The 24,947-nt window shown below is 39.1% G+C and overlaps 4 protein-coding genes across 7 annotated transcripts; 1 reads left to right on the plus strand and 3 right to left on the minus strand.

Annotated features, from left to right (window-relative positions):
- Nucleotides 1-99: 99 nt before the first annotated feature.
- On the minus strand, nt 100-4,263 carry LOC111452004 (probable protein phosphatase 2C 26). Of its 3 annotated transcripts, none has more exons than XM_023092519.1 (12): nt 4,039-4,263; nt 3,591-3,642; nt 3,413-3,492; nt 3,200-3,284; nt 2,961-3,031; nt 2,743-2,822; nt 2,555-2,652; nt 1,856-1,979; nt 1,683-1,765; nt 1,528-1,576; nt 1,376-1,445; nt 100-373 (listed from the first exon to the last, which is right to left on the minus strand). In XM_023092519.1, the coding sequence occupies exons 1-11, from the start codon at nt 4,179-4,181 to the stop codon at nt 1,393-1,395; spliced, it is 918 nt and encodes a 305-aa protein (XP_022948287.1). In that variant the 5' UTR covers nt 4,182-4,263; the 3' UTR covers nt 100-373; nt 1,376-1,392. The 3 variants fall into 3 exon arrangements, with proteins under 3 accessions (XP_022948287.1, XP_022948288.1, XP_022948286.1); XM_023092520.1 differs by having other exon boundaries at nt 101-286; XM_023092518.1 differs by lacking the exon at nt 100-373 and having other exon boundaries at nt 1,236-1,445.
- Nucleotides 4,264-5,297: 1,034 nt separating this feature from the next.
- On the minus strand, nt 5,298-9,369 carry LOC111451998 (malonyl CoA-acyl carrier protein transacylase-like). 2 transcript variants are annotated; one of them, XM_023092509.1, is made up of 10 exons: nt 8,962-9,369; nt 7,907-7,992; nt 7,683-7,749; nt 7,230-7,372; nt 7,062-7,110; nt 6,846-6,983; nt 6,696-6,776; nt 6,397-6,573; nt 5,603-5,689; nt 5,298-5,532 (listed from the first exon to the last, which is right to left on the minus strand). In XM_023092509.1, exons 1-10 carry the CDS (start codon nt 9,202-9,204, stop codon nt 5,470-5,472), a joined length of 1,134 nt encoding a protein of 377 aa, XP_022948277.1. In that variant the 5' UTR covers nt 9,205-9,369; the 3' UTR covers nt 5,298-5,469. The 2 variants fall into 2 exon arrangements, 1 of the variants encoding a protein (XP_022948277.1); XR_002712061.1 differs by lacking the exon at nt 5,298-5,532 and having other exon boundaries at nt 5,632-5,689; nt 6,256-6,573.
- A 6,844-nt stretch (nt 9,370-16,213) lies between these two features.
- LOC111452101 (cation/H(+) antiporter 24-like) lies at nt 16,214-21,339 on the plus strand. The gene is made up of 4 exons (XM_023092643.1): nt 16,214-16,579; nt 17,142-18,149; nt 19,284-19,789; nt 20,604-21,339. Exons 1-4 carry the CDS (start codon nt 16,256-16,258, stop codon nt 21,247-21,249), a joined length of 2,484 nt encoding a protein of 827 aa, XP_022948411.1. The 5' UTR covers nt 16,214-16,255; the 3' UTR covers nt 21,250-21,339.
- Nucleotides 21,340-21,821: 482 nt separating this feature from the next.
- Nucleotides 21,822-24,767, minus strand: LOC111452103 (laccase-3). Its single transcript, XM_023092644.1, has 5 exons — nt 24,646-24,767; nt 24,412-24,563; nt 24,086-24,330; nt 23,883-24,011; nt 21,822-23,015 (listed from the first exon to the last, which is right to left on the minus strand). The coding sequence occupies exons 1-5, from the start codon at nt 24,748-24,750 to the stop codon at nt 21,943-21,945; spliced, it is 1,704 nt and encodes a 567-aa protein (XP_022948412.1). The 5' UTR covers nt 24,751-24,767; the 3' UTR covers nt 21,822-21,942.
- Between the last annotated feature and the right edge of the window lie 180 nt (nt 24,768-24,947).

A 24,947-nucleotide genomic window follows, 5' to 3' on the forward strand; every position in this document is an offset into this window, starting at 1 on the left:
AAAAAAAAAAAAAAAAAAAAAAAAAAAAAAAAAAAAAAAAAAAAAAAAAAAAAAAAAAAAAAAAAAAATCTCGAATAGACTTGGACGTCCAAGTCTCTACCTGATGTGTAAGACTTTAGCTTTCCCTAAAGGCTGATTATTATAATCATGAGTAAACTGATGACGCCACATGGTTGGAAAAAATATGGCCGTGGCCGAGTTAAATTTCACCTTCATTTTACTGGTTACTTTCATATTGCTGGTTTTCTTCTTCTGTTATCCCTGGAAGCTCGTGGTTGTTATGGCTCTGCATACCAAGTATCACTTATTCGCTAAACAAAAACCATTGATGAAGCAGAATCTGAGATGGATTATCTTGATAGTTGGCTTCTTCCTGTTGGGTAACTTATTTCTTAGTCTGAAAGCCAACATGACAAAGATAGCCAAATATGCCTTATAAACATTGAACTCTTTCTCTTTTTTGACAATTGGGTAATTGGGAAGTCAAAAGTTAAATCTTCTAACCAATTTAAATCATGAAAGGTACAAATCATCCAAATGGAAAAATCCAAAAGTTACCCAAATTTTGGATACAATTGTGTATTTTCCTGAATCATTTTCGGGATTTATTCATATTTCAAAAGAAAAAGAAACGTGTTATAGCGAGTAGTCTAGTAACTTTTTTTTCTCTTCTACAAAATGTAAATGAGTAGCACAGAGAAGGTCTTAGATAAGTGTTTGAAGGGAACGATGAAAAAGTCATGGAGATTATCTTCGATTGCATACCCAAGGTGCCCACTGATTCCAATTCACTTCTTTCTTGAACCCCAAATGAGGAAACTGGAATCCCATTCCCCATCTACCCGATTGGTCCTGCAATATCCTATTTTGAACTTGAAAAGGAACCTCAAGTAGCTAATAATGAAGGATAGAGCAAATGTTTTCACCTTGTTTTTTACTTTTAGCTAATAATTAATTGTAAAAGAAGAAATATCAAAGATTGTCCAAAGGTTCATCGATCTTAGCAGCTCCGAGGGAACACAAATGAAGGATAGAGCCAAAAAGCTAAAAGAAACCTGGATGAATTTATAAGGAGTATTTCACAAGGAGACAACAAATAGGATGGATTTCATCTACTCTATTCAGTCTAATACTCGAGATTCTCAACCCAAAGCTCTCGACCCATAGTGTTCTGATTGTATGATAATGTATTGAACCGAGTGGATTTTCTCTTCACTGCCAAGGGTAGCACCATCTTATAAAATAATGTAGGTATAATTTATTAATATGAGAAAGGTTTGGTGTAAGAATTATGCTATGGAATAAGTTATTAGTTTACAAGAATAAGTTGTGGAAGCAGATTATATACTGTGTTTCATTTTCATTGTAACCTTACTTGAGAAAATGATGAGATCATGAGCTCACGACCTGACCTACGACCACAGTGATATCATCAAGTTTTCCCCCTGTTCAGAGGGAAAGAGCAAGTTACCTACCAATGAAAATATAATGGGAAGTTAGCTTACATTATATGAGTAAATTCTTTACCTGTAAGCTTCATTCCCAGTATTTTTTTCCAGAAAGGAACATCATAACCCTGTGAGGATTCAATGTGAAAGAAACAAAAGACATCCATTATAAGGAAGTCAATACAGAAAGTGAAAACCAACACATAAGAAGTATTAGCTGGGAAAGGATTTTACCTTTGATCTAGCCTCCAATGAATACGGTGATTCAAAGGTTTTATCCGCTGAATGACTATTTGCAAGGTTAGCTAATGCCTTAGCTAGCATTCAAAAGATAAATCAATAATGGTCAGGCCGATTGAATGATTGAGATCAACCTTACAGCAGATAGAAAACCAGATACCACATACCAGCCTCACCAACATCAACGTATTTGGTTGCGATTGCAACAATCTCATGGTCAAAAACATTATCGAATAGTCCATCGGATCCCATTACTAAAATATCTCCCTCCATTAGCTCCACGTTGCTAACCTGTTACAATATCAAAACATGATATATCTGTTGATTTTTATGACCATCGAACAAGGCAGGTATTGGTCAAAGGAAGTGGTAAAGTAACCAGATAACCAGGTCTAAAAGAGAACCATATAACACCGAAATCTCATGGCATAATCTCTAATTTATTATTTTTTCATGTAAATTTTGAAATACATAGTCCAACATCTGGGGGAGATCATTGGTCATATACATAAGATATAATTGGTCGTATGCATAAGATGATCACAGAAATAAAACAACTTGTCTTCTCCATTTCAGTTATCAAGTTCAAACTTTCTCACTAGAATACTATGTAAAGATAAGAATCACTTCTTTTGAATAGTAACTTCATTACTATTTTATCATTTCTCCATCATTTTCCTGAGAACTTTGCAGTAGGAACAACAGAGTTATGTAGAAGTTGACAGCAACATAAATGTAAAAATAGGAACATCATAAAGATAAACATAATCAGGAGTTTTTTTTTAAGAAAACAGTCCAAGTAAAGTTGAAACATTTTCACAATTATACTTCAAATAAATCAATATAGTTACAGAAAATCATCATACCTTGGCATCGAGGAATGTCTGGCCAACCCGTTCTGAGCTCAGTTGATACGGGCAGTCAAAGTAATGCTCTTGTGGGGACGTGGAAAATATAATTTGACCTAAGAAAACCGTGTTTATGTTTATCTAAAAAATTGAAGATTCTGAAGTGTTGAAGAAGGATGGAAAAGTAAATTAAACATGACAGGTACCTTTACGAATGACCTTTAATCCACAATCTCCAACATTAGCAATTTTCAGCTTGCCATTCCTCTCCATCATTGCAACAATTCTGCCCATACCAATGAAATCTAAGGTAAACAACACTACCATTAATTCAAATATTTACCAGAACATAAAACATAAAGGTTGCAGGGTGCGTATTTAATATGGAACATATCTAGACTTTTAGAAGGGTTGGAAAATTTACACAGTAGCTGAACCAGTTGCAGAGGTAGAAGCATGTGCCTTCCTCAAAAGAATCTGGGGGTCGTTATTAACCTGCAAATTAGCACATCATAGACTAGTCAATTACTGGAAAATGAGATGGAAAGAAACACCACATATTCCAACAACAAAAAACTACAATGGTAATCAAACTCTTTCAATGGTCCAACTTCTTAAGAATTCATAAACCATACAAGCAGTTAAGTTTTTAGATGATACAACCTCATCGTCATTCCCCACCAAATCTGAAGCATTAGCCAAAAATTCTCGAGGAAATAAAGCAGGATCCACATTTTCTTTAGCCCAACTAGCCAAGAAAAAGATACAAGAACAATCATAATCGAACAATATAGGAAATACCTTTCAGCATGAAGGAAAATGCTAATGGAAATACACTTATCTCCACGAAAAAATAATATGAAAATTATACCATACCCAGAGACACCATCAGCAACAGCAATAACTCCTCCCGAGTAGCTACTGACAAAGAAAGCATCCTCCCCTCCTGTGAGTGCCTTCAAGCACACGGGAAAAGTAAGAAAGTTAGCAACAGGGAATGAGCATTTTATTAGCTCAAGTTAGCGATTGGAAGAGTATTGCAGCCCACACTCACCTTGTTAGGGTGTGGAATGAGATGAGTTCCAACGCACAAGGATACCTCTGATCTAAAATAAAGAAGATTAACAGAAATTGCTCAGAAATTAGCATTAGGACTTGAAGGAAGAAGCCTAAATAAAAAATTATGTCATACAAATAAATCAAATGGTAGCGCAATTCGTTATCATCAGGTGGAGTGGGACAACAAAGCGATTACCTAAAATCCGAACAACAAAAAGAGTCGAAATATTTGTGTACGCGTATATGCATTAAGAAGTTCAAAGGAAAACGAACACACCATCCACGAAAATCTCAATTCACTCAACAAGCAAAGAGCTCCGGAGAAAAGGATTCAAGCTTCAATTCGGAAAAGAGATGATGACAACGCATTCGACACTTGAAGCGATAATGATTCAAAAAATAGTGAAACGAAAAATTCGATAAGAAAACAGAATTAAACATACCGAACATTGTCGAGATGAGGCGGCGCACAGTAGAGCAAATTCCTTCTCTTCGAACATTGAGAGAATCTTGAAAGAGAAAAGGAAGGGAAACGAATGATTGGTTGAGACTGAGGAACTGAGACGTGGAGGGCGAGTGCCGCCATTTCCCGCTTCCACCTCTCCCCCCTCTCACCCCTCAAGAAACGAGAGCCAGATTTTGTGGCTTCGATTCATATTTGTTTGGGTTCAGACAAATATGAGTTTATTTCGTTTTTAGTAAGCACCACGGTCTAGTGATAGAATAAATCATGCTTCGCAACAGACCCAGTTTCGACTCCCGACTGTTGCATTTTTTTTTATCTATTTAAATTATTTTCCATTTTCAAAATATGACTGGTCGGACTCTGATCTGATGCTTTACCGCCGAATGCCTGGATGAATCAGCCATCGTCGGCACTTATCCGGCCACATGAATGCTACTAGATTTTAAGAAGTAGATTGTGGCTGTCACACGACAAGATAGACAAGGGGCGACTCTCAAGTAGCGCCTATCCGGCCATATGAATGCTAAAATAGATAAGTGTCATGATCTGGCCACACCAAGAGTATGCATTCAAGCCAAGCTGAGGCATACACAAGGTTGGAGAAGAGACTGAAGACAAGCTCGATAAGCACAAGGTAGGGTCCTGGGCCATAATCTTAGAAGTCAGGATTTTGATAGAGTTCGTCATGCATCTCTCTAGAGTTAAGTCTGTCTATATGAAAGATAAAAGTTTACCAAATTTTTTGTCAATCAGATATCGGATGGACGCTCCACGTGGTCGCATAACTATTCGCCAAAATGACGAGAGCTCCAGAAGGGTTGGAAATGCCTCAAAATATAATATATAGGTATGTTATTAGTTTTCCAACACCCCTTAAACCTGTGGCCTAAGCAAGCTACATATGTGCCACAGCGTGAGCGATGACCCTATGGCCTAAGCGAGCTACCCTATGGCACGTAAATGCGTCACAACTTGAGCAAGCGTTGCGAGACAAGTATCACATGCATCTTCCTTTTAAATATGTTTTTGAAGGACAATGTCGGACGGTGTGCCAACATCGCGTCACAACCCATGTGTCAGAGATTTGATTATACACCCTCTATCTAAAACGGATTCCATAAATGATTTAGCATGAACACGAGAGGGTCCAATGCCTCGATAGAATTCGAACAGATAGATGTTGGGATCTCTCGATTAGATGAAAGACACATGGGCTAGTTCTTATAGATATGTCCGTTGAACTCAAATTTCAACTTATTTTGCATATTATTACTAATGGAAAACTTCAAGTACATAAAGATTAATCTCATGCACTGTTCAGAAACTTGCAGCAATAATAGAACAAATTGCAACGTCTGAACGCATAAGAAGCAGCTGAACACACAAAGCATTGATGCAGACATCATCATCAAGCTCCAATATTCTCAATATCAGCACTTTTGTCCATTCTCTTCACAATCCCAGCTATAATCTGTTCACAAAATACATTTTCCCAAATAAGATCACAAAGGTAGGCTTAGAATTGGCGTAGAGTTTCATACCTTTCCAGGACCCAATTCATAGCTCTTTCTCAGCCCCTTGTTGAGAAGAGTTTTCAGTGTTGTTTCCCACTGAACAGGACAAGTCATCTGTAGAGTTACAAGAATTTAAACCTTAAACCTCAAAGTATACGTATTGGTATTTAATCTTTGCTATTTGTTTTTATGTTTATCCACCATAAATTTATATCCTTGATAGACATAAAAATGATAAATGGGAAAGGAAGTAGGAAGAGATTTTCACTATAAGCTAAACGGGGCAGGGATAGAGAACGTTGAGCTAATTACGAAAAGATTACGAAGGATGTAACAGCCCTAGCTCACCGCTACAAATATTGTCCTTTTTGGGTTTTTCATTTCGAGCTTCCCCTCAAAGTTTTTAAAACGCGCTAGAGAGAGGTTTCCACACCCTTATAAAGAATATTTCGTTCTTCTCTCTAACCAGTGTGGGATCTCACAATCCACCCCCTTTGAGGCCCAATGTCCTCGCTGGCACTCGTTCCCTTCTCCAATTGATGTGGGACCACCCAATCCACCCTCTTCAGGACCCAGCGTTTTAGATGCACACCGCCTAGTGTCCACCCGCCTTCCAACTTCTTCACTGGCACATTGCCCAGTGTCTAGCTCTAATACCACTTGTAGCAGCTCAAGCTCACTGCTAGTAGATATTGTCTTCTTTGGAGTTTCCCTTTCGAGGCTTTCACATCCTTACAAAGAATGTTTCGTTCTCCTCCCCAGTCAATGTGGGATCTCATAAAGATGTTATTAGTCTTGGTTTAGAAAGTTGAGCTAATTACATGGCGTGCCAATAGTTTCTTTATTGTGTCAGGATCTGCGTGGGGCTGTGCATCAACATTGGAGATTATTGGTATTCTGGGCGTTCTGATATCAGTAGCAGCAAGTGCAGCTTCTAATCTCGAAACGGCAGGTTCCATGAAGCTAGTATGGGGCGCCCCCGCCACAGCTAGCCGAACCTACCATGGAGTTATGCAGCCATTGCCATGTTAGTTCTAACAGAGCTGAAGTACTTGACTTCAAAATTCAAGTTCCATTATCCCGAACGGGACGAAAAATCTCCGTTTAAATGGATCAATACCGTCTTTCGAGCTTTGAATGACTTTGCCTTAGCTTCAACGACTTCTACTCCTTTTAGACCTCCTGATACAACATAATGTCCCTGTGATCATAGGAGACAGTATTAACTAAGCTGATGAAACTTGAAACAAACAGCTTAGAAGAGCCTTACAGGACAGAGGAAATTGGCTATCTGAACTTGGCCAGCTTCATCGACTTCTTGGTTAGCTGAATCACAGAGCTGCTGAACCTTGTCTGAGTCCAATCCTATGACACTCACCATGCCACATTGTGCACTATCAGCAGCTGCCTGAAGGAAGTTATGGTGGCTGGTTGGGTTTCAGTAGCTGAAATCGGAACATCCTGTTAACGAACTCGTTATCGTTACCTGCATTGCCTCCCCCCTTAACTTGACCAGCCCGAGTCCATCCTCAAAACTAAAAATGGAACCAAACCCATTGGCAATCATGTCAGTGTGGAAACAGAATCACCAGAGTCTACATATAAAGATCTAAGATAAGTTCATTTGATGCTATTTACTGGACTGATTATACACCTGAAAGCCCCTGCAAATGTTAATGCGGCGTACTCGCCCAAGCTTAAACCACAAGTGACATCAACAGAATCAATTATTTGTTGGCCTCCATCACGAGCACGAAGTAGCTCAACTGCAGCTAGACTTGTGACGTAGATTGCTGGCTGCAGTTGCACATATATGAATGGTCTCAATAATTAACTACCACTAGCTCATAAGGGGCAAGGCGCTAATAAGATTACCTCGAAGATAAAAGGAAAAGGTAGAGGTGTTCATATGACCTGATCATCCGACCAATCCAGACTACTCAATTCAAATCATAAAAATTCAGTTGGGTTGTGAACTCTATTTAGGTTGTTCGGTTCACTAACCTAACCTAACCAACCCAACCCGTATGCACCCCTTGCAAAAGGTTAAACTTCTCGAAAACGGGCCTTTTGACAAGAGAAGATTGAATGGATCAAGATAAAGTACCTGACTTATAATAGCTGAATCTAGTTTTTCCTTTGGCCCATTAGTGCAGAGATCAAGAAGATCAAACCTGCAAACAAAGATGAAACAACATTACATCTCATGGGCAATCCCTCCATTGACTGTTAGTCTAAGGGGAGGGTCAACTCTCTAAGTATGGTTGACCATGAACTAAAGTCGATGCAAGGACTAATCCAAGATGGAGGAATAATTAATTGGGGACGTACCCTAAAATATCATTAGCTGTCTTGAACAAGTCAGCTGCAGCAGGAACGCTTTGAGATTCCTTTCCCATTCCCACAGCTTGTGCACCCTGAGTACTCGAGAGTGAAGAAAGAGAAAAAGAAAAGGAAATCATAACTATTGTCCTTAACCTCGGATGACCTACTCCGAACGGGATGGAAAATCTCCATTTTAACTAAGAATGGGGAAGGTAATATGGAGAGATTTTTCTCCGGTTAATGAGATCGGAGACTGAGATTATATTCTCAGTCCTCGTCTCCGATCCTATCAAATTCTCATCCCACTCACCCATCCCTGCCCCACCTTGTGGACGTCTCTACAATACACTGCTTCTTCTACTCCTTAATCAACTCAATAGAGTTGTCATACAAAGGTAGAGAATACTTATATCTCTTGCTATTTGCTTTTATTTGTACAATGCACCTATGGTCCTACAGTCCGCTTTGACCCGTTGCACACTCTTATAAGCTTCGTTCCTCTCTTCAACCGATGTGAAATCTCATAATTCATCCTCTTGAGGGCCATCAGGATCTCACACAATCCATCCTTTTGGGGGGTCAGCGTCCTCGCTGGCACACCAACCATCGAGATCTCACAATTCATTCCCTTAAAAGCTCAACATCCTTGTTGGTACTCTACCTAGCGTTCGACTTTAATACCATTTGTAACCGTCCAAGCCATTGCTAGTCGATATTGTCTGCTTTGGTCGGTTACATTTCGCCGTTAACCTCACGGTTTTAAAATGTGTCTGGTAGGAGGGACTTCCACGCACTTATAAGAAACGTTTTGTTCCCCTCTCCAACTGAAGTGGGATCTCACAATACAATACGAGACATGATACGACATGATAGGAACACAGTGATATGTCATTTCTAAAAAAATTGAGGACGAACATGCTTGTTAAAATGCATCAATTTCATCAGAAATTTAGATATCAATTTCAACATGAGGACGTCTAATTCTTCTCAAAAACCATTTCTAGTGCATCAAGTAAGCAATACCAAACACACACATACAAAAAAAAGAAGAAGAAACTGACCTGACCAGGGAACAGAAAAGCAAAAGTGGGCTTATAATCCAAGAACAATGAATCATCAATCACCGTCTGCGATCGAACAGAATCGCTCATAAAAACCCTACGTATCAAGAAGTTTGCACCAGTAGAGCTTCGGAATCCATTTCTGAAGCCCATGAAGGAGGCGGAGGCCCTGAAAGAGGAGGAAGCATTGGGAGACAACTTCTTCAGAGAAATTGTGGAGGGGAGAGCGAGAGAATAGGTCATCACGGCAATGAAAATGGAAGCGGGAGATCGGAGGATAAGAAAGCCGAGCAGACGCCATTGTCGAATAAACGGAGGTTTTTTATAGCTCCCTCAAATCTCCATGCGTTTAGCAGACTTCTCCGATGGTAGAGACGATGGAAGATGGAACCAACCCACCCAAACCAGCCAACTATTTAGTATTTTTTTAATTAAATTATTATTTTTTATTTTTTTAAATATTTGAAGATAAAGCGTAATATTAAAAAGTATTTTTATTAATTTAGTCGGATAATTTTTTCATAAACACATATTTCTATTATTCATTTTATAAATAATTTCTATTTTGCCTAATAAATCTAAAAATATTTTATAAATAAAAATATAATATAATTTTAAAAAATACAAATAGAATTTAGTCACAGTTTTCAAAAATGATATCACATTATACCAAATTAATTTAACTAATTAAAATGAATTAATTATGCCATAATTATAATTAAGTTTGTTTAACGTATTAATATTTAATTGATTATAGTTTTAATATGGCTTGGTCGTAACAATTTAACATGTTAATCAATCAATTAATTACCATTAATGTATTATAATTAAATATTTAATTATATTAACTGAGTACTTTACTACCCATTGATTTTAATACAGCCTTAATTTAATGCTAACTTACTAATTAACTTAAATTAGTTAATTAAATAGTATTACTAATTAACCTAGAATTTATTATTGGAGTATAGTTAAAACTATTTAAATAATTTAATTTAATAAAAGTAAAATAACTAACCCAATTAATTACCTAAAATTAAATAGTCTAATTAAATTTTTGAGAAGTAGGGGAGATAATAACCAAAAAAAATTATTTATTTATATAAAATTTTAATAGTATTATCATGTAATGTTAAACAGACAGAATTATTGGATATTTTATTCACGATCATCTTATTCTCAAATATTTTAATCAAAACTTTAAAAAATGTTATGTAATTTCATATAATAAAGTAATTTCAACCATTTTACTGCCAATTAACTTAACTAATTTACCCTACTAATTAAATTTTAATTTAATTTTCATTAATAACCTTATACGATAGGTTTTGAGTTTATTTTGTAATAAATTGTAATAATTTCCTCAACTAAATGTTTTTAATAAAATTATATAAATATTTAGTCATGTTTCAAAAATAGGGTAAATTATGTTAAATATGATATACTCATCAATCTTATATCATTAAAATAATTAGTTTTAATTTAATTTTCATTCAATTTAAAAATTTTGAGCTTGTTTTAAGATCTATAATAATTTTAATAAAATTATATAAAAATAATAATTATAAATAGATCAAAAATCAAATAATAAATCTGTTTGAGTAAATTATTTCAAGCACGGACAGAAGACATTTTTTTTTTTGTCTAAAAGAGGTGGATGGGGTCGGACAAAGATTGGCTTTCACGTGCAAAGAAAGCCTTCTCTTATTAGACGAATCCAATTTTCATTTCCATCGAATTTAACCATTATTTTTTATAAATTTTTGTTTTTAACGGTTTTGGTCCGATAAATGCATGATGAATACCGCCAAAATTGAAGGTTGAAAATAGATTATTCATAAAATCAATAAATTACCTATTTTACCAAAAACGTGGGTTCTATAATAATCAATTTATTATTACTAAATACACTTCTATTTTTAATTAATGAAAAAATATATATATTAGGAGAATTTATTTTATTGTTAATTCTAATAAAAATATAATTTAAAATTAATTAAATAAAGTCAACAGAAATTTGGTGGGAGAGGGTTTTACTGACAGGTAAACAGAGAAATACAGGAAATAAAACGAGTGAGAGTAAACAATAAAGTAAAAAGGTAAAAAGGTTAAAAAGTAAAAAACGTAAAAAAAAAAAAACTAAGGCATGCAGTGGATTGACAGAACTCTTGGAAAGTGCTTTTTTACAGTGAAATAAGGCCTTTCCCCTTCTCTCTTCCTTCATGCGTCACCTTCCATCTCTGAAGCTCCATTATTACGTTCGGGTTGGTCGGGTTGGTCGAGTCAGTTACTTAAATAACTTAGGTAACAACCGAACACAAACCTTTAGTTCATTAGATTGCTACAAAAAAAAATCTATTTATTCACGATATATACATCACTTTAAAAACTAAAATCTCATAAAATTCAAATATCAAACATTAGATTGATCAGTAAATCAACCAAAATCGTTTCATCATTTATGATTTGAGTTAGATAATTAAGATCATTGAACATCTCAATCATTACAATAGAAAATTTAAGGATTACGAGGGTAAGAAGAAGAATGCAACGACATAATCGACCCATTTAGAATAACTTTTCAAATGTTTAAAGAAAAACGCTTTTTATTGAAACGTTAACGAGAGACTATGAAAGGAAGAGGAAGAGAAAGAAGAAGACGAGCGAGTAAGAAGAAGCTATGAAACTCAGGATGGATAGCGCCATTGAAAGGTGCAGTGATATTATTGATACTCATAATCAACGAACCATGGCGCTATCCCTCCTGAGCTTTACAGAGTCTCCCATACTAAACCCTCTCTCTCTCTCTCTCTCTCATTTCTTTTGCTTTCCTGGCTTGGCTGCACACACCCAGGCTAACCCCAAACCCTTATTTATAGCCCTAAATTTTATTTTATTTTATTTTATTTATTTAAATTAATATTGAGAAAAAAATAAAAAAAAATAAAAAAAAATCAAGTTAAATTATAATGAGATAATTTGGAAACTAATTTAAGTTGCATTTATTTTTATTTTTTAAAACTATTATTATTATTATTATTATTACCTGTTTAATGCTTTTATATCAAATTTTCCATAAGAAGATCAGGTGAAGACTTTGTCAGTAACTTATTTATGAATTTTTACTGAATAGGAGAGGGGAGTAGTTGAATTCTTTTTTTTTTACTGTTCTTGTCGTGTTTATTTTTTTCTATTTCTACGAAAATGAATTAGAGTAAAAAAAAAAAAAAAAACACGTTTAACTTTGTCGGGGCCAAATATCAAAGATCGTATAAAATATCTCACTCTAACGCCTTATGTCTAACCTAGAATTTAGATCAAGAATCGATATTCATAAATCAACGACAGGTCATTTCAGTTTTTTTTTTATTACTTTCATTCAAATGATTTTTAAGAAAATTCTCCGAAAGTGGTCTCTGTTCCTTCTAATGTCATTTTATGTCTTTCTTAATTATCCTAATTTTAAATTTAGTGTTACTCGAACGTAGACTCTATTCATTCATTTAACGCTTAAATTTAGTGGACTCGAACGTGGCCCCTCGGACCCTTTTTCCGTGCAAAGAAATTGTGCATTTAAGTGTTGCAGTGCACTTTAAGGTGTGATCTGAACCCCAAAACATATCTGTATTAAAGAAAAAGGGTGTGTTTGTGCTGCTTCCAATTCCATTTCCAAACAGGTCAAACTTTTTCAGTACTGTCTTAGATTTTCTGTCCCTTTTTTCTTCTCTTTTTCTCACCTTTTTAGTCTCTATTTTCCCCCTTTTTTGTTACTTTTTCTATTTCATTTCACAATCATACTTGGATTTCAGCCACTACCACCACATGTTGTTCGCTAGTCAAACGCTCTGAACTAACCCAAGTGTTCGCTAACCATGGTTACTCTTTGGTTCGATTTGTATCTAGATACGGTTCGTTCTGTGGTTAAGAATACCCAACTTCTCGTAACTGATGTGAGATCCCACATTAGTTGGAGATGGGAATGAAATATTTTAAACTCGTGAGATTGATAATGATGCGTAATGGTTCTAAGTGAAAAGTATGTACTAGTGGTGGACTTGGGCTTATCACAAATGGTATCAGAGTTAGTCACTAGGTGGTGTGTAGATAAGAACGTTAGCCTCTAAGGGGGTGGATTGTGAAATCTCATATTGGTTGGAGAGAGAACGAAACATTCCTTCTAAGAGTGTGGAAATCTTTCCCTAATAGACGCGTTTTAAACTCGTGAGACTAACGATAGTAAGTAATGGGCCAAAACGGATAGTATCTGCTAGCAGTGAATTTGAGTTTTCACAAATTGTATCAGAGCTAGCCACTGAGCGGTGTGACAGTAAGACGCTAGCCTCCAAGGGGAGTGGATTGTGAAATCTCACATTGGTTTGAGAGAGAACAAAACATTCATTATAAGAGTGTGAAAATCTTTCCCTAATAGACGCGTTTTAAACTCGTGAGACTGACGACAGTAAGTAACGAACCAAAACAGATAGTATCTGCTAGCAGTGAATTTGGGTTATCATAAATTGTATCATAGCTAGCCACCGAGCGGTGTGACAATGAAGACACTAGCCTCCAAGAGGGGTGGGTCCACATTGGTTGGAGAGGGAACGAAACATTCCTTATAATAGTATGAAAATCTTTCCCTAATAGACGCGTTTTAAACCCGTGAGACAAACGACAGTATATAACGGGCCAAAACAGATAGTATCTGCTAACAGTGGACTTGGGTTATCACAAATTGTATCAGAGCAAGCCATTGGACGGTGCGATAGTGATGACACTAGCCTCCAAGAGGGGTGAATTGTGAAATTCGCACATTGGTTGGAGAGGGAACGAAACATTTCTTATAAGAGTACTTCAATCTTTTTCTAATAGACATGTTTTAAACTCGTGAGACTGACGACAGTACATAACAGGCTAAAACGGATAGTATCTACTAGCAGTGAACGGACTTAGATTATCACAAATTGTATCAAAGCTAGCCACCGAGCAGTGCGATAGTGAAGACGCTAGACTCCAAGGTAGAAATTAAAATGTAAAAGTTTAGAAGATAGGGTAAGAGAAAAATTAATGAATTGAAAGGGGAGAAAGTCAAATGAAGGGTCGTGAGTGGGCAGCGGTTAAAGGCTACTTTACAATGTCGGCAAAGGCCCTGCCCCTGCCCCTGCCCGCCTGTCACATCGGTTAAAATAATGGAATCGATATCCTCAATATTTCACAATATTTAATGTTAATTATATTCCAAATTTAATATTATTAATTTCAACTATTTTAAATAACAATTTTATTATTCTTTTTTAATTATATTCTTCTTTTTTTTTTCTAACTACAAATTCTAATTTTAATAATTATCATTATTTTCAACCCACTAAAAATATTTAATAAACTTAAATTACTCATTGGTTGAATTTTCTCACATTTTTCTCTCTTCCCATTTATCATTCCTTTCTTATGCTTCAATGAACCAATAGAAAAGTACAAAACTCTCGAGTGCATTCATCGTCTTTAAATATTTAAAACGTCGTTTTAAACAACGAATTCAGGATCAATACTGGGTATGAAACCATTAAGATAGCTAGGTTACATGACCCAATGTGTCACAGGGATCAGAAAAAAGTCAGCCAAGCACTGTAAGGATGCAGGAAAAGAATTAGGTTACATGACCGTGTGGTGCAGGGATGTTGAAAAACGTCGGTCCGAGATTGAGTATGAAGGTATCGAAAGAATTAGGTAATATGATGATGTGGCAGAGGAGCGTGGAAATATGTCGAGAGTATGAATGAACTAACCGAGAAGTTATTAAATTTAGTTGGAATGGATTTGAAAGGGTGTGGTTGGTGATTGATGGGAAGGAAATGAATGAATTGAATTTGGTCTATGTGACATTAATTAGAGGTCTGACCTAATAACCTATCCATAAGATTTTGCAGAAAAAGGCTCCTTCTTATGTTTACTTTTTCACTGCCAGTCCCTACGCTATCCCTTTTTCTTACTTTTGACCCTACTTTCTTTTTATTTTCATTTCTTCACCAATTATATTGACCAAATATTACTTTTTTTTTTTTCAAAAAATCAAAATCAATATTATTTGACCAAAAATTGTTTTATAATATAATTGCTAACCGCCGCCTTAGGTTGTTACAAATGATATCAGAGTCACCTATTGGATGGTGTGAGGCATTGGTTAGAGTAGGGCTAGACCATCTTCATAGCATACGAGTTTTAAAATCGTGAGGTGGACAACGATAAGTAATGAGTCAAAGTAGATAATATCTGCTAGCTGTGGACTTAGAAGTAGTGTGCTAGTGGGGATGCTATGTCCTCAAGGGGGTGGATGAAACATTCCTTATAAGAATGTGGAAGTCTCTCCCTTAAAAGACGGGTTGGGAGATCCCACAATAGTTGGGGGGAGAATGAAGTATTTTTTTATAAGGGTGTGGAAATCTCCCTCTAGCAAACGAGTTTTAAAAATCTTGAGGGGAAGTCCGGAAGGGAAAATCTAAAGAGAGAACAATATTTGCTAGCTATGGGCTTGGGCAGTTATAAATGATATCAGAGCTAGACATCGGGCGATGTGCCAGCAAGGAGGCTAAATCTCGAAGGGAATGGACACGAGGCGATGTGGTAGTAAAGACGCTGGGCTCCGAAAGAGGAAGGGGGTGGTGGGGGTTCCACATGATTGGAGAAGGGAATGACTGCAGCAAGGTCTCTGGCCCCGAAGGGGGGTGGATTTTGAGATCTCATATTAGTTGGGGGAGAAAAAACTTTTTCCCCGGCAGACGTTTTTTATTGAAGGAAAATCCAAACAAAACAATATTTATTAGCGGTGGGCTTGGACTGTTACACGCGTACTTGTATCTATCAATTTTTGGACTACCAAACTCAAACCTTAAAAAGTTGGGTTGGGCTCTGATTGGGTGAGTTGAAAATTTTTTATAATTATTTTAAAGAAAAAAAAAACTTACAACCCAACCCAATCCAACCTTTCGAGAGGGTTAGGTTGAGTTCGATTTGAACTTTGTTTGGGTGGTTCGGGTCACCCATCCAACCAACGGGAACAAGAAAAACATGAAAAAATTGCATTTATTTAAATCGAAGTCAAAGTTATCTAATTTTGTCAACAGCCTAACGTGTGATTGACTATTTTAAAGTTTTGGAATAAGACCACACAGATAAACGATGGATTGAGGTTGAAAGACGATAAACTATAAGAACTCCAAAAGCTCCCCATTCATCGCAAAGCCATTATCTCTCTCTGTTTCTCTCCCATTTCTGCTTCAGAGATTCGTTCACTAATTGCATGGTAAGGTTTTTTCACCTACCTTCTCGCTTTGCCCAATATGACAATTGGCGCAATTTCTCCGCCCTCGATCTCCGCCACATCCAGAGACTCCATGTCGTCGGCGGCCTCACCAGCTTCAAAGACGCCACACCTGCCGCCACCGCCCCCGTCGCCTGCCGACTCAACCACCCTAGAACTCCCGGCATCTTCTACGGCGCAAACCCACTCGATGATTCCTTCTCCGCTTTGATTTTGGACATTTCCTTCGTAATTCTCCTCATTCATATCATCCATTTGCTCCTCCGCCCCTTCCACCAGCCCAAAATCGTCTCCCAGGTCCTCGTAAGTACCTCCGATTATCATTTAACATATTTTACCATTTATTATAGACAAATATCTAGATATTTGATTCCATTACAGCTCACCAAAATTATCATATTTGCCATAGATATTTGACTCCTATTACGGCTTACCATAGTTATCATATTTGTCATAGATATTGAACTCTTATTACGGCGTACCATAGTTATCATATCTGTCATAGATATTGACTCCCATTACGACTCACCATAGTTATCATATTTGTCGTAATCATATTTGTCATAGATATTTGACTCCCATTTCAGCTCACCATAATTATCATATTTGCCATAATCATATTTGTCATAGATATTTGACTCTAATTCCCGCTCATCATAGTTATCATATTTGTCCCTTTATTTTATTATAGTCAAATATCTTGTATCTATTTATTATTTTTGTTCTTTCTATATTGTTTGTAATTTATCATATTTTTCAGTATAAATAGAGAACTTTGTTTCTCAATATAAATAGAGAACTTTCATTGAGGCGTTTTTAGCAAATATTATGACCATTTGACGGTTTGTTCTTGTTTGATTGGAAGGGCGGTTTCATCATTGGGCCATCAGTTCTCAGCCACAACAAGAATTTCCGACAACAGATGTTCTCAGAGGACATAAGTTTTTTGTTAAGCAACGTCGGGTTAATCGGTTTCATGTATTTCTTGTTCATCTCTGGCGTTAAAACAGATCTTTCATTAACAAAAAAATCGGGCAAAAAGGAGTTTTTCATTGCATCATTCAGCGTAATTGTTCCATTAATCTTGAACATTACATTTGCTTTACTCATCCGTAAAACCATGAACAAATCCTTAGCCAAATTCTCCTCAATTGGAGCCATTACATCTTCCTTAGCCATCACTGCCTTCCCCGTCGTCCACCCAATTCTCCACGAGCTTAACCTTCTAAGCTCCGAGGTGGGTCGGATGTCGATGTCGGTATCGATAATCAGCGACGCGGTCGGCATCAACGCGCTCGTCGCATTCGAGGCCGCCATACAAGGAGAAGTTGAATGGAAGAGCTCAATTTGGTATTTGATTTCTTTGATTGTTTTGGTGGGGTTTATAGTGGTGTGTGTTAGAAGGGTAATGCGTTGGATTGTGAGGCGAACCCCTGAAGGGCAGGCTGTGGAGCAAGGGTTCATTGTGGCGATTTTGTTGGCGGTTTTGGTGATGGGGTTCTTGACCGATTTGTTTGGGATAGCGATTCTTAATGGTCCGCTTTGGTTGGGTATGGCTATACCTGATGGGCCGCCGTTGGGGTCTACGTTGGTTGAGAGGAGTGAGACCATAATATCTGAGCTTTTGTTGCCGTTTTCGTTTGCGTTTGTTGGGCTTTGTACTGATGTTTTTCAAATGGTGAATGCTGGTTGGTCCAACTTGGCGCCTCTGTTTTTCTTGGCTTTGGCTGGTCATTTCTTCAAATTTGGTTCCACTTTGGTGGCCTCGCTCTTCTTTCAGCTGCCCCTTAGAGATAGCCTTGCGGTTAGCCTTATCATGTGCTTGAGAGGCCAAGTCGAAATTGTTCTCCTCATTCATTGGATTGACAAAAAGGTACGGTCGCTTCTCTTTCGAACAAAATGTTAGGAATTACGGGTACCTCGAACAACCGTTCTTTTAATCGAGGCTCTACTCATTTCTCTACAGCCCTTGAACAAAATAAACCTTTTGTTTGACACTTGAGTCATGTAACAACTCACGCTCACCACTAGTAAATATTGTCCTCTTTCGACTTTCTCTTTCGGGCTTCCCCTCTCTCACCAATGTGAGATCTCACAATCCACGCTTTGAGCCCGAGTGTTCTCGCTGACTCTCTTTTCTTTCTCCAATGATGTGGGACCCCCAACAAATCCACCCCTTTAGAGCCTAGCGTCGTTGTTGGCACACCGCCTCGTGTCTACCTTCGAGGAAGAGTCTCCTCTCTGGCACATTGCCCAGTGTCTGGCTCTGATACCATATGTAACGGCCTAGGCCCATCGCGGGCAAATATTGTCCTCTTTGGGTTTTCCCCTTCCGGCTTCCCCTCCCCAACCAATGTGGGATCTCACAATCCACCTCTTTGGGCCTAGTGTCTTTGTTGACGCTCTTTCCTTTCTCCAATGATGTGGGACCTCCACCAAATCCACCTTCTTCAGGGCTTAGCGTCCTTACTGGCATACTGCCTCGTATCTACCTTCGAAGAAGAGTCTCCTTGCTGACACATTGCCCAGTGTCTGGCTCTAATACCATTTGTAATGGCCTAGGCCCACTGCAGGTAGATATTGTCCTCTTTGTGCTTTCTCTTAAGGTTTCTAAAACGGTTAGTGAGAGGTCTCCACACCCTTATAAAAGGTGTTTCGTTCTCCTCCTTCAATCAATGTGGGATCTCATAAGTCACTTTTGACTAGGCCTTAGAGGCTAGCAACTTTTTAATTCCGACACTTGAGGATTCTATTGACATGACTAAATTAAGGGCATGATTCTGTTACATGTTAGGAATCACAAACCTCCACAATGGCATGATATTGTCCACCTTGAGTATAAGCTCTCGTGGTTTTGCTTTTGGTTTCCCCAAAATGCCTCGTACCAAGAGATGAATTCATGATCATCTCCTTAATTAGCTAACGTGGTAACTTACTCCCAACAATTCTCGACACTAAATGAGTACTAAATGAGTAATAAACCGAACGTTGTTGGATCAAAATGCAGATAATAACTATACCAGAGTTCACCATGATGATACTCATGACAGTAGCAGTGACGGGCATAGCAACGCCACTGATAAGCTTGCTCTACGATCCCACAAGGCCATATATGATCAACAAAAGGAGAACCATCCAGCATTTACCGCCAGGGAAAGAGCTGCGCGTTGTGTTGTGCATTGAAGGCCAAGAGAACGTAGCTGCACTGGTGAACTTGCTGGACATGTCGAACCCGACGACGAGCAGCCCGTTCTCTATTTACGCGCTGCATCTTATTGAGCTGGTGGGTCGAGCTGCCCCTGTCTTCATTGATCACAAGAAGTGTAAGACTCCTTCTAAGTACACTGCCTCTGACTCCATCCATAATGCTCTTCGTATCTACGAGGAGGCTCGAGGTGAGCTCGTGAAGTTGCATACGTACACCGCTGTGGCGCCTAAACGATCCATGAACCAGGATATTTGTGAGCTTGCTTTGATTAAGAAGACCAATCTCATTGTCCTTCCTTTTGGCAGGTAATTGTTCTATATCGATCGATAATTGAGCTAGAAAACGCTTTCTAAATCCATCGTAAATGTTAGAAATTACTGATCTCTACAATAGTATGATATTGTCCATTTTGAGCATAAGCTCTCGTGGTTTTACTTTTTGTTTCCTTAAAAGGTATCGTACCATGATGGCTAACGTGGGACTCCCTCCCAACAATCCTCTCCTCGAACAAAGTACACCATAGAGCCTCCTCTGAGGGCTATAGAACCCTCGAACAACCTCCTCTTAATTGAAGCTCGACTCCTTTCTCTAGAGTTCTCGATCAAAGTACACCCTTTGTTCGACACTTCAGTCACTTTTGACTACACTTTCGAGGGTCCCAACTTCTTTATAGAGTCCTCGAACAACCTCCCTTTAATTGAGGTTCGACTCCTTTCTCTAGAGCTCTCGAACAAAGTACGACACTTGAGTCACTTTTGACTACACTTTCGAGGTCCCAACTTCTTTATAGAATCCTTGAACAACCTCCCCATAATTGAGGCTTAACTCCTTTCTCCGGAGTTCTCGAACAAAGTACACTCTTTGTTCGACACTTCAGTCACTTTTGGCTACATTTTCGAGGGTCTCAACTTCTTTATAGAGTCCTCGAACAACCTACCCTTAATTGAGGCTCGATTCCTTTCTCTGGAGCCCTCGAACAAAGTACACCCTTTGTTTGACTAAGTAGTTTCATGCCTACTTATAAACACACGATTATTTCCTTAATTAGCTCGCTTGGAACTCGCTCCAATAATTGTGAAGAGTAAAATTATAAATTTGTTTATATGGTTGTAACTGTAGGACGTCGACGGGAGATTCAACCGTGGGGTTGCATCCAGTGAACAAGAGCGTACTAGAACACGCTCCATGTTCGGTCGGAATCCTTGTCGACAAGTGCAATCTCCACAGCCCAGTGGTCGGACAATCCTTCTGGAACTCAGCACAACAATTCGCCGTTCTATTTCTAGGAGGAGCAGACGCACGAGAAGCACTCGCTTACGCCGACAGAATCCTCGGCAATCAAGACGTGTGCGTGTCGGTGGTTCGCTTCCTATCACACAATTCAAGAGGCGACAACGAGCTCGAGAAGAAGCTAGACGACGGCATGGTGACATGGTTCTGGGTTAAGAACGAGACCAACGAGCGAGTGATTTACAGAGAAGTAGTGGTGAGAAATGGGGCAGAGACAATCGCAGCCATTCAATCAATGAACGATGATTCTTATGATCTTGTGATTGTGGGAAGAAAACGAGGGGTCAACCCTGTGTTGCTTGAAGGGCTGTCCAATTGGAGCCAAGACAATGAATTGGGTATCATTGGAGATTATGTGTCCTCCGAGGATTTTGGAGCCGCCGCTTCTGTGTTGGTCGTGCAGCAGCAAGTTTTGAGAGGCCAAAGCCATTTTTCTTCTGGGATTTGTGGGAAGTTTAGGTTTGATTTTCGATAGGGGTTCTATTAATTTGTTGTATATATTGTAAATTTGTATCTCGATTCACATTGTGTCGATAAGCTAGACTTGTTTAAAGCGTCCACGTTGAAATCGTTTGATGTAATAGTTATGCTAGATTTTGTTTAAAGCGTCCATGTGAACACTCGATTCACATTGAGTGGATAAGCTAGACTTGCTTAAAGCGTCCACGTTGAAATCGTTGGATGTAATAGTTATGCTAGACTTGTTTAAAAAGCGTCCATGTTGAAGCCGTTGGATGTAATAGTTATGCATTGAAATATTAATAAATAGATAGAAATAATTACGTGTTTAAAGAGAACTGAGGTGTAGTATAAAATAACTCACGTGTCTTGTTGGATGATGAAAGTCCCAGATCGGCTAATTTAAGGAATGATCATGTGTTTATAAAGAAAGAATAATCTCTCCATTGGAATAAGGCGTTTTGAGGAAGCCCAAAACAAAACCAAGAGAGCTTACACTCAAAGTGGACAATATCATACCATTGTGGAAAGTCGTGTTCGTCTAACAATACTAAGGGTGTATTTTGTTCAAGGGCTCTAGAGAAAGAGTCGAGCCTCAATTAGGGGGAGGATGTACTTTGTTGGGAAAAATTGTTGAGATTCGAAGCTTTTTCCTTAATTCAAGAACAATACATAAACATAATGAAGGAGTAAGAACAATGCATAAAATTTAACAAGGTGGGAGATCAGGTGGAGGAGGAAGAACAGATTGCATCTCCCCTTCGCCATTTTCGACAAGAAAAACCATGGCTAATCCCCAAGCAAGGTGCGAGTCGATATGGCAATGCATCAACCAAGCTCCTGGATTATCAGCGACGAACCGAATCGCAACCCAACCACCGGGCGGCGTTCCAATGGTGTTCCTCATCGGTGGGTCAACAAGATTGAACCTCGCCGGGTCCGTCGCGCTATTGAAATTACCAAAACCCGAACCCACAACATAGAAATGGTAGCCATGGAGATGCATTGGGTGATCTTCCGTGGTGACAATGCTGGTGTCCTGCAGCACAATCTGCACACTCGATCCATATCTTAGCCGGAAAGTTTTGGTCCCTCGACCGGGCTGCCATAGTCCTCTGCTGACATTTCCGGTGTAATCGAATTGCAGGGGCGGAACAGGGGGGAAATCGGTGGTGAAAACGCCGGGAATCCCTTGGTAAAAGGCCTGCATAATGGAATTGGATTTGGGGAAAACGAAGGAGTTGTTGTTGATGCTGGCGGCGAAGCGTGTGCCGTTGGGGCCTTGGCAGCGGGGGCTGTTGGGGTTGGTGCAATTGATGAGGCCTAATCCGACGGTGAAGAGTAAGGATTCGTCGATTTGGGTTGGGACGTTTGCTCTGTTTAAGCTGCGGAGTTGGGCGGTGAAGCGGGTGGAGGTGGGTGTGTCGTTGAAAAAGGGGAGCTGGGCAAGGATGGGTTTTGGTTGTTGTTGGTAATTGTTGTTGTATTGGAGAATGGCAGTGGTGGTGGTGTTGTCGAAGGAGGCGTTCATGGCGGTGTTGTAAGCGGTGGCGGCCATGTAGTAATGGGCTGGAGGTTGGTTGGCTGTGAGGAGGACGTCGGTGGTTTGGCCGGGTCCGATCATGATGACATTTGTTTTGAATGGTTTGGTGTAAGATGCGTCGACGGCGACCACTGTCAATGGGTGGTTCGCGACGGAGAAGAAGAGTTCTTGATTCAGTCCGGAGTTTACGATTCTGAGAAGGATTGTCTCGCCGGCATTCACTCCGAATCTCACCGTCTCTGCAAAATCAAGTTAATTTCAGCTTAGTTGACCTTTTAAGTGGTCAATATAATCTCACCATCTAGCTCGGTTGACTTTTTAAGAGTTGAAATAAAAATAAAAAAGAAGTCGGGAAGGGAAAGCTTTGACAATATTAAGGTGTGGAAATCTTCCCCTAATAGATGCATTTTAAAGTTTTGACGGAGAAGCCTGAGAGGGAAAGCTTTGACAATATCGGCTAGGTGTGAATCTGGGCCATTACAAATGGTATCAGAGCCAGACACCGGACTATTTGTTAGCAAGGAGGCTGTTCCCCAAAGGGGAAGACACGAGATGGTGTGCCAGTAAGGACGCTGGGCCTCAAAAGGGTGGATTTGGTAGGGATCCCACATCAATTGGAGAAAGGAAAGAGTGTTAGCGAGGACGCTTTGCCCTGAAGGGGGGTGGATTGTGATGTCCCACATTGGTTGGGGAGGAGAACAAAACACCCTTTATAAGGGTGTGCAAACGTTCCCTTTGCAGACGCGTTTAAAGTCTTGAGGGGAAGCCCGAAAGGGAAAGTCCAAAGAGAACAATATTTGCTAGCGATGGATCTGGGCCGTTACATCAATAGATGAGGGATCCCCAATATCAATAGATGAGAGATCCCAAATTCACTCCCTTTCAAGGTCCAGTGTCCTCACTGGCACTACCTCGTGTCCACTCCCTTTGAGGCTCTCCAATCGATGTGGGTAACACACTGCCTCGTGTCCACCCTCCTTCACTGGGAAATCGCCCAGTGTTTGGCTCTGATACCATTTGTAACAGTCCAAGCTCACCGCTAGCAGATAGTGTTCTCATCATGAAACATATTTTCGTAAAATTCAGAGCGTTAAACTCTCACCGACCTTTCTTCGAGCATCTATAGAAATCGCCGGGCTGCCCGTTGATGGTGTAAGCATCAGACACATTAGGAGCCGCTCCACTCAACAGCGCTTGCCGCAGTACACTCATCGGATCTCTATCAAACCACTCCCCTGTTTTTCACACCCATCAAACAGTCAAAATCTCAGCATTAATCCAACCCATAACAACATCGAACAACAATTACCAAGAAGAACAGAAGCTTCTCTTTTAGGCATTAAGAACGGATAATAAGAACCCATCTTCGGATAAATTATGAGCGCGCCATAAACAGTAGCTCGAAGCCATCGGCTATGCGCATGCCACCACAGAGTACCCTCTTGATCTTCAATAGTGAACCTGTAAGTATAGCTACCCCCTGGCTTTATAGAGCATTGCGTTATAAATTCCGGCCCATCCGCCCATGGGTTCCTCAGCTGCTTGATCCCATGCCTAATCATATCAAACCCACAACCAGTTCATTACACGTCTCTGTCAGTAAAAAACAGAGATGGGTTTTGCGTAAAGAATTACCAATGAAGAGAGACATTGTAGCGGACAGCGTTAACCACTTTGATGACCAAAGAATCGCCGTTTCTTACTTCTAAAATTGGCCCAGGGAACTGTCCGTTCACTGTTATAATGTTATGAACTTTGCACAGCCTCTTCACTGGTTTGCGTTGAACCTGCATTTTGCAGCGAAACAGAGTCAGAAAAACAGAGGAATTGTGAAATTTTTTAGCGAAAATGGAGATTTTGGAAGCTTACGATGAATTCATGGTAGTGAGTTTCTGCAATGGCGAAAGGAATCAAGACCAAAATGGCTAACAAGAAGCAAGAAGACAAAGATTTTGTCTTTAACAGATGTTCCATTTTCCTCTGTTTTGTTGGTGGTGGAGGAGCTGAGTGAGTGAGGTATTTATAGGCAGAGAAAGCGAGGGAAGAGGGAAGAAGGAGCTCGATATAACATAGTACAACTCAAAAAATTTGTTGGAAAATTAGGTTTGGAGAGTCAACTGGTACACTATGGATTTAAGGTTGTTTTTTGGTGCAACCATAATGGGGATTTG

This window comes from Cucurbita moschata, unplaced genomic scaffold (assembly GCF_002738365.1).
Source record: "Cucurbita moschata cultivar Rifu unplaced genomic scaffold, Cmos_1.0 Cmo_Scf00014, whole genome shotgun sequence".
NCBI lineage: Eukaryota > Viridiplantae > Streptophyta > Magnoliopsida > Cucurbitales > Cucurbitaceae > Cucurbita > Cucurbita moschata.